General features: G+C 39.7%; 1 protein-coding gene across 1 annotated transcript; it reads right to left on the bottom strand.

The window, feature by feature from the left end:
- Window positions 1-2,414: 2,414 nt before the first annotated feature.
- On the bottom strand, window positions 2,415-4,041 carry LOC144634833 (adenosine receptor A2a-like). Its single transcript, XM_078493873.1, has one exon. The coding sequence runs from the start codon at window positions 3,934-3,936 to the stop codon at window positions 2,956-2,958; it is 981 nt and encodes a 326-aa protein (XP_078349999.1). The 5' UTR covers window positions 3,937-4,041; the 3' UTR covers window positions 2,415-2,955.
- Between the last annotated feature and the right edge of the window lie 5,814 nt (window positions 4,042-9,855).

Here is a 9,855-nt window from a genome sequence, read left to right as displayed (position 1 = left end):
CTTGGACGGAGTTGTTGAAATTGAGTTATTGCATTGCGTGTCAATTTAGCCGACTTGGCCAGAGTTTGTATGTTGCGATACAGTGCGCTTGTAACCGTTGTCGTTATGTTTTGAGGTGATGTTCTCTGATATTTGCTGATAATTGCTGTTGTATCTCTTCACCTTCCCATATATTGAAACTGAACATTTGGTCTCATGGTAGGCCCAATTTTGGATCTTTTGGGCACTCACCTTCTCTCCACATCGAAACTACCCGTAAGGTTGTTTCAATCATGCTCAGAAGAGACATGCTTCGAACACGATTCAGAATTTATATTTTTTTTTGTTTTATTTTATCATTATGCTTTGGCAAATGTGAACATTTTTTATAGCCGAAACATGCTTCATTCGTGATCAGACTAATCATGTGTGAACTGACTGCATCAGTCACAAGTGAAACAAATAATAATTGGAAAATACATATTCAAACTCACCTTCTTTCGATTCTTCGTTTCTTTTAGCTCTCAGATACAACAAACGCTTTTGATTGTCTGTCTTCAACAGACAGGAATGGCTCACGTTTCTTGAGAAAGGAAGCTGTCCACTTAACTTTATCGACAGAGCCGACATGTTCTCTGCACTTTTAGATGATTGCTCATCTCCAAACGTGCAGTCTGCAAACAGTTTTGCATGAACTACAAGAGGACATGCTAAGCAGTAAATAAAAACTGCACGGAAAAGAAAAACTGCGAGATAAAGCATGGTTGAAAACGCCTAGCAAGCCTGCAAGCAAGCACTCTAAGCGATGAATCTCAGAGCACTCGTTCCTGTGCTTGTTTGTTTGAAGACTTCCTAGGTTTCTGAGAAAATCATGGAATTTAATACCCTTTATCAGTTTACAGTCTGGTATGTGCATTAATTCAGTTCAAATCAGAAAGACAAACGAAAAAGACGGCACATTTACAAGGTCGGTCAACTTAGAACAAAATTGACCAATGAAAACACTTATAGATAACAAAGAATTATGACCTTTTAATTAAAAGAACGAACAAAGTTGAAGAACAGCCAAGTCAAACGATAATGTCTACTTTTTCACTGGGCACGTCACAGACGTAAGCACAACCATAAGCAGAAGTAACGGCGCATAAAACTTTTAGAAAAAAAATACTTGTTTAATTTGGCGCCACTAAAAGGTGTCCGCAGTCTCGCAGTATCGTACAAATGTGCAACTGTCTTGTTAACTCTCATAGGCATACGAGGCGGGGAGACGAGGGGGACTGCAGCCACCCTACCCCCCCCCCCTCGTGTCAGAAATTTCAACCATTCTTCGGGGAAAATGCTTTGAATTCGGGTAACAAGCCTAGAGAAAAAATTGAATATGTCTGAATTTGTGTTATCTTGCTGATTTGTGTTATCTTGCTGATCCCCAGTGGGTAATGTCAACCGGCTGCCTGGCTCTAATAGTCCCTATTCCAGGCAGCCAGTTCTCTAATTTTACGATTTCAAATAATTATTTTGGTTTTTTCAAACAATTTTTAGTAAAAGAAAGAGTACACTTGTTCATGTGCCTCTTAATATTCGGCTTTCAACGCATGTCACCTCAGTTTATGGGCACTAACTTAAGGTCCCTAGGTCCGAAAGTGCCCGTGCGCTGCGTTAACGTTAAGCCCTGACCAACTGGCAACGCAAGTAGACGCAAGTTGAAAACTTGCGTCCACTTGCATCTCTGTTTGTCCTGGACTTGCGTGCACTGGCGTTGACTTGCGTACACTTGCGTTGACTAACGTTCACTCTGGTCGAGATCAAATTTGCACTTAAGTAAACGCTATTTTTTCACCGTAATGACTCTTTGCAAACTTGCGTGCACTTGCGTCTTTGTTTGGCCACCCAACACAAGTCTGTACGCAAGTTGAACTTGCGACTACTTGCGTCCACTTGCGTTACCGTTTGGCCAGTGCTTTAGACACTGCTACGAGACTATGGTCGGATATTTATCTGACAGGGACTTCTCGTGTGAAAAATCTTTTTAAAAGCATCAGAAGGGCCATCACTGCTGAGGGCACATCATAAAAAAATGTCTAAACATAACACGAAACAAATTATCACGTGAAGATCACAAGTCTCCCACGTGATGCCAAATGCCAAATGCCCAAAAATGTACTGGAAAATTAAAAGAAGGCTAACAACTCGAAGATAATTATATTGTTCTAAGTTCATGGGTTACATTTTCAGGATAATGGCTTAAGTGGCCGAAGAGTCTTCTTGTCCGAGATATGGGGATTTATTTTTGAGGAAAGGACTTATTTTCTCAACTATTTTTCTAAAAAAAGACTTTCAACGAAAGATCAAGTCTATTGCTATTGTTTTGTTTTCTTTGTCACCAATGATAATCTCTGAATTCATGTATAAGACACATACACAAAGACACTGCTTAATACGTGAGACAATGTAAGTTTCTTTATTCAAAACAATATAATCAACCGTTATATTAAAGCAGAAATTCAGTTTCAAAATCGTCGGAATATATACACGGCATCGACAAAATGGAATTTCATCAACTCAACCTAATCCTGCGTTAAACTTTTCGATCAACATAACTCTTAAAACTTGTAAAACGATTATATTCTATCTTGCGTATATTTATTTTTATAAACAATATGTGGAACCTTTTCAAAAACATTGCGTGCTAAAAAGCAGCTAAGTATATTGACAAAGAAGAGATTATTTAAAAGATTTGCTCATGCTTAATGCTTTTGTAATAAACAATAATGTTCTTTGTTAAAAGATGATTTTTTTTAAAAAAAAAAAAAGCCGACTGAAAACTGAAATTTACACTTTGATGCAAAGCAAGTCATACATATTTTTACAACGTAACACACTAGAGCTACTCTATGTACTTGTACTTTGACTGACATTTGATCGTTTGTCTTTAGGAGTCAGGAAAAAACATCCTAAGTTCTTAGATAAGGGATCATTTCAGACTACATTATTTTGTGATTCCAATTCGCTGGACTGTGTTGTGTTCATTTCATTTTGATCTCCCGCAGCCCCTGTCACGCACCTGATCGGCTTCCACTGGCATTTTAAAAGTCTTCTGTAAGCGTCACGAAACTCGGCGATTCGGAAACAGTAAATCCACGGATTCATCGATGAATTGCTCAGAGCCAGTGTCCTTGCCCAGTTGTAAGCTACGCCAAAATTCTCTTCAGCATACGCAGAGCGCAGATACAGCAAAGGAAACCAACAGACCGTAAAAATCACCACAACAATGGCTATCGTGACTGTCACGCGACGCTCTACCATATGTTCAGATGACGCGCTTCTCCGTGACTGTCCACGCAAGCGTTTCAAAGTGGCAGTGCCTTGTTTTCGGACCTTGAGGATGATTAAACTGTAGCACGAAATGATTATCAGGTAACAGATACCAACTGCAATGACCGTGAAATAAGAGGTGCCTTTCTTGCTCACCGTCAGGCGCAAAATTCCATAGATAACAGGCAGGGTCCAGGCGATGGCCAATGCTATTTTAAATCGTTTCTTCGTTCGAACCGTTCTGAAGTCATGCGGTCGCAGTATAACCAAACAGCGATCAATGCTTATTAGGCACAGATGAAGGACAGAGGCAGAGCACGACATGTTGGCGATCAGACGGAAAGTCTGTGATACACCTTCGTGGCATTCGTCATTGAGTTGAAGACCGAGAAATACCGAAAAGATTGGTTGACCAAGCGCGGTGACCATCAGATCAGCTACAGCCATGCTCACTAGCCAAAAGTTCGAAATGATCTGTAGACTGGCGTTCGTGCAAACTGTTCCGATCACCAACACATTGCCAATCGTGCCAATAATTGTCGACAAGAGATTCACGGACATTAATCCAGTAATGTGTCCAGCAGGCAAATTACATCGAACCGTAGTCGCGGACGGAGTAGTAGAATAGTTTACAGCGAAATCCATGATTACGACTTCTGAAATTTAGCGACCAAATACGTGGATCGTTTCTTTTCTAAAATGACCCTCCTAGCCGAATATGACGGCACCTCCAACTGTTAGGATTCCAATAATGCGAGTGATATTTAACTTGGGCTGAGCAATAATCATTTCCCTTTCGTCACGTGCGGTGAGCACTTCCGGTTCGGCGCCCACTGGGACAAACGGAAGTGGCTAATGACAGTTGCGGCCGGGAATTTGAAATCCTCGTGTGAATAATAATAGCATGAAGTTTACCCAAAAACAAAACCTTGCGGATACGCAGTGAGTCAGTTGTAATTATAAATTCACAGAAGCCTAAATGAGGCAAATAACAATGAATAAATATTCACCTCGTTTCCTGCTATAAATATAGAGAGATTAGCATCTTTTAGCGGAACGATTCAAAATATTGTTTATAGTTATCCAGTACCAGTACTGGAGAAAACATTCAGGATGTGGTAGAGTTTGGATTGTTTCAAGAAAATCTATTGTTCAATAAATAAAACGTGGCTTTCTTTCAAGTATCAGAGGTATTACACGAATATTTCGTTTCTGTATCATTAAAACACATGAGCAGAGATGGCAGAGGAACCGAAAAAGCATTATTACTTAACTTTCTATTAAATAGTTTCAGTGAAGTTTATTAAAGAAAACATATGGCTCGGATTTTGCTCATGAATTAAGAATGAAGTCACTGATTTCGGATATATAGAAGCGTAGATTCCGGTGACGGATCACTTGTGCCCTAAAATATGTATTTAGATGTCTAATTTGTCAGTGACTTTTTCACACGCCCTATGGCACCCTTCAGGCGCCATAAATTGCTTTAAATCACTGCCCACCCAATGCCTCAGACTGCAGGGCTAGCACAAGACACTAGCGTTGAAATTTTGTACGGAAAACCGAAGCTTCGTGAAACCACAGTCGATTACAAGCCACCCTCTACATGACACAAACCGATAACGTGAGAAACAGCACGATCATATGTTAAACTTTGTTACAACCGGGAAAGTTAGTTTGCTAATTTATTAAATTTAGACAAGCCAAAGATAGCATGTTTTTCAGATCATTTAATACCTGTTTTGGGTTTCGTTATCTTTTGAAATGGCAAACAAATTAACGAGAAAACCAGATAACAGGCATAGCATAATCAGCCCACCGAAAGTTGATACAGGTGGAAATTAATCCAATGAGTAATTATTCACGCCCAACAAAGTGCTAACTAGACAAACATGGCCGATAGGAGTTTTTCTACAGCAAGCACCTTAACGCAAGTTTATGAGGCGGTTTCTCTCACTGTTACACATTTTTAGAAACACATATTTTTGTCTTAGTGCTCCTTTGCGCCGTCGAGGGTTAATGTCCGGGATTATGTTGGCTTTGGATGTTTGGCGGCCGTTTCAAGTTGTGGTGGCCATATTTGATCAGCGGAAACACACTTGGTTTGCTTTAGCTGCTGTAATTGTGTCGAGGAAATGGAAGATTTTTCGGCCAAGAAAAGACCTTTGAAAAATACCTAAGCAGTGAGTTGTATTGATGTGATAAATTTTATTGACTAAATTAAAGGGCAACTCCCGGCTAGAAAACTATATTTCATTAAAAGCTTCCGAATGTTCCCAAAATCATACAGAAAGCAAAAAAATTGACTTCAGAAGCTTTTTTACCGGTAAATTTTAACGTAAAACTTCGAATTTTGCCGCTTTTGTGACATTTCGCCATGAACGCTTCGATTGTGGTCACGTGATGTGATACGTCACAGGTGTGGAACTACAACAAGTCACGAACTAACTGACTCAAATTCTAGCAGTGAGAGCTCAACTTCTGCTAGCGATTTCACTGATTTTTAAAGAGCTATAGGAGGGGATATGTCAGGGGATGATTTAGAACCTTCTGTGGTATTTCAACCCTAGCGTTTTGAGCCCCCAGAGAAAAACAGCGAGACACGAGAAAGAGAGGAAAATATCGAACCTCCTCACTGCCGCTGTGATTTCGACAGCGAGGAATGGTGAGTGAATTGAAGTACTAAATGTACAGTTTCTGATCTTTCTCTATTACCTCGGCCACTGATTTGTGTACTAAGTCAAACCTGAAAAGCCTTATGATTATTTACATGTACTCGAGAAGCTTTATTAAACATTATACGACCAAACTGTTTGTTACATTTTGCTGTTTACATTCGGTCGTCAAACATTTTTGCTCATGTTTATCATAACGGGTTTTGAGCTTTAGCCTAATGTACCCTATCGACATTGTGCGTTTAAAAGCTTGCAAACACAAAAACGCAAGCTACATCCTTTGTGTTACCGATTTTTCTGAATTCTGCTCAAAAGCGAAGAATTCTGCCGGCGGAATGCCAGCTACCGAAACTAAACTTTGCTCAAAATATTCTGTGCCAGAATATATATCAAAACTCTGCTGGGTCTCTTAGGGATGGTGGACTGCTCAATCGCTATCACCTCACTTCTTTTGTTCGAAGAAGGGAGTTAGCGCTTTGTGTAGTTGAAACAACTCGCCTCGAGACCCGGGCCGGGCCTCGACAGAACTTTGTTCAAGGTTGTTCGTGCTGTAGAATGATTTTGTAAACTGACTATCACTCCTGCCCGGGACTATTACACGACCCTACAGTGCGTGATATTTTAACTGATCGGTGTAATTGAGTTGTCATGTTTATATTTTGCAATTTCGTATCTTTTTGCGAAATATGCCCCCACGAAAATTGTGGTTTGTTTTGCTCTTTATGACCGCGCTGTTTCTCTTCGTAGAATATTGCTTGCGTTTTTATTCATGGTTTGCATTTGAGATGATCGTTTTGCTGTAACTGCTCTACACTGTACTTGTCTTACAGCCTTGGCGTGTTTTTCCAAAGTTATGTCGTAAACTGACATCTGCACACACGAAACTGTTTCGTGGAGAGGGTAGGGAGAGATAAGGGAAAGCATGACATGCTTTTGTACCACACCACAAGTTGCTTAATTTACAAAATAGCTTTTCAAAAGGAATCACAGAATAAGTACTCCACGCAGCACAATCTTCTTCTGTTTAATTACTTCGGATATTGTTTTATATTTGCTTTAAATTCCCTATTTCTCTGCATGATTTTATACCCTGCGAGAGCGCCTCTGCTAGTGCGCGGGGTAGTGAATTTGTATGGCTTCGTATTGCGCAATACTGACCTGCACGCAATCACACGCGCCTTTCGAAGGCTCTAACTTCTAAAAGACTACATTTGCTGGGGAGAATTGCTTTTTATTTTGCCAATTAACAACATTAGAAATCTCAGGGTGGCTACAAATTTCTCAACATAAGAGCCGAAATATATTTGTCTTTTTCCGAACGCGTGGATTTCGCTCACATATATAGACGACCATAGACGCTATTCCTGCTTATAAATGAAGAGATTCCTGACAAATTATGGGAGTCAGCACTCGCAGACCCTTTTCAATTTATTATCTACTCCAGACGAAAGGAATCTTTATCATGATATGGTGCAGGGGAGGATGCATCGTATAAAGCTATGAACATTTCCTGACCTCAGAAGGCTGATCGATCTGACGGATTTGTTTCGTTTCACAAACACAAGATTTAGTCTATTTCAGTTTATTTCCTTTCATATTTAAGCACTGAAGCACTACCTTTTTTATCTTGGACAGCATAGGGTCTTTCTCTCCTTGTAATTCTCATTTATGAAAAGAAGCTTGGCGTCTTTTCCTCTTATCGGAAGCAAAAGCAGATCTGCCTTCCACACCTGTGACGTAGCATCACGTGACGTACCAAAATCCGAACGTTTTCAAAATGGCCGCCAAATTGGCGTAAAAGAAAATTCGTAATAAATTCATTTTGGCCGACATCTTAAAAAATTTACCTGCTAAAGATTCCTGCTGCTATAAACAACTTATAGAAAAAATAAAAAATTGGGGTAAATTTCCCGAGAGTTGCCCTTTAACCACGCTTTTCCAGCCAGTTTTCAACACTTATCTAATGGATGTACGTGTTAAAAGTTCCCACTCAATTATTTACTCACTATCGATTTCCTTGAGTTTTGTGCAACGTTTTGTGTTACAACGAGACTGAACATATTCGCTAGCCTTAATTTTTATTTCTACGTGATTCTGGCCAGTAGGTCTGATATGCCGTGATATTCCATGTCCAGTTCTAACCGTTACTGCACCGCAATCTTGACTTAAATGGGCCAATTGGGACTTTGGAAGCTGATCGTTTAAGATATGATCGCTATTAAGAAATGCCTCAATAATTAGGTATATTGATGTGATCGCTGAGTACGATATCTTCGCTAATTACAATATTAGTGCCTGAAGAATGATCGTGCTGTATCTAATGTCGCCATTTACAGTCGGCCTGTAAAAGTCACTTTTTACAATTTACTAATAAAATTAATCATTATAGAATTATTAAGTAAACATGAAGCTACGATGGTGATCAGAAAAATGCAAAGTTTATCAGCTACGTACTACTTTAAATAAATTGTGGGCGAAGCAATATTTGCTGGCATAGCTTACTATTTATTCAGAGGTCTTCAGAGATAGAGGGTTAGTCTGTGTTGGTGAAGCACCTGATGGCTTGTGTTTTAAATTAGTTTTCAAGTGGCTTGCCACTCGAGAATGTCTCGTTCGAATTTAAACAGCTTATCATAATCCTCCATCGCAAAGCATAGCAAATTGATGAGTAACAATCACGAATAACAATCAATTTCGAAAACAGCATGGTCATCATTCTTTCGAGAAAAACGTGTCTTATGCTCTGCTGAAAAAAAAAGGTGATTGCTTCTAAAATCCTTGAATGACGCAAATCGGGGGTAAAACGATTCTTTTTTCTTGACTGAATGGAACTTAATACTGAGTCTTACGCATAACTCACGGTTTTGAACTATCGTCATAATGCAAAGGTCAAGACGTCTGTTATCACTGTTTCACCCATGCACTGCATAGCAATCGTGCGTTCACGTCGGTACCCATCGTGCTAGGTAGCTATAGTTACAGTACAACAAGTTCGAAATGTTCCATCCCGTGAGGGGGTGGGAGCGTGGGTGGCAGCAGCCTTTTAGGAATGTATCTATTTTTTTACTTCTTTTTTTTGACTGACAGCTTAGCTTGTAAAACTCTTCGCACAAAGCAAGCGGACAACCGGCTGTTTTGCTTCCCTATTTGTTGTAGACTGAAAGTCGAGTTTCGGTTATAATTTTAGCCGAAGGAAATTTCCTCAGCCCTTTGACCATTGAAACGGGAAATTTCCGCTATGCACTGCTGTACCAGAATTTCAGCACGTCTTATTGTTCCGTTATTTCAAGTATTAGAACATTAACCGGGTAAATTAAGATCACCAAACAAAAGATAAAGTACCTTTATTTACAAACTTTGTATTAAAGGCTAGAAGCTTGTGGGGCCGTGTATATCAAACAAATGGAACTGGCAGAAGGCTGACCAGTTGGCTATCTAATCACAAAAAGTGGATCGGAGGAGTTGAATTCGGGATCACCGAGCACAAATCCAGCTACCCGCTCCAGCGCCTCAACACTAGGCCACACCACCTCCCTCTTAAATAAGCTATATCACGGGCATTTCGCAGATTTTTGGCCTAAACTGTTCTGGAAGTAGTGGTAGGCAACCCATGATACCCATGAAAACATTATCTTTGACGATCTAAAGGAAAATTTAACCTTAATTTGCAGATAGAAATCAAGCTACAGCTATATAAATATCTATTTTTTTTGAAGACGCACAGTAACAACTTGTAAAAGTAAGCATTCCTTTTTTAAGTTGCAATCCGTTTCCATCCGAGCCATCCGCAGCCAAAGTTTTTCGTAACAGTTTCAGTGCTCTATATAGCATTTTAAATTAAAATGGACTGTTATTTTTAGGTTTCCCGCGACACAAATATAAATTTTGG

Source organism: Oculina patagonica, chromosome 13, assembly GCF_052425735.1.
Source record: "Oculina patagonica isolate OP01 chromosome 13, crgOcupat, whole genome shotgun sequence".
Taxonomy (NCBI): domain Eukaryota; kingdom Metazoa; phylum Cnidaria; class Anthozoa; order Scleractinia; family Oculinidae; genus Oculina; species Oculina patagonica.
The sequence above is the reverse complement of the archived record's forward strand: the minus strand, read 5'-3'. Positions and strand labels throughout refer to the sequence as shown.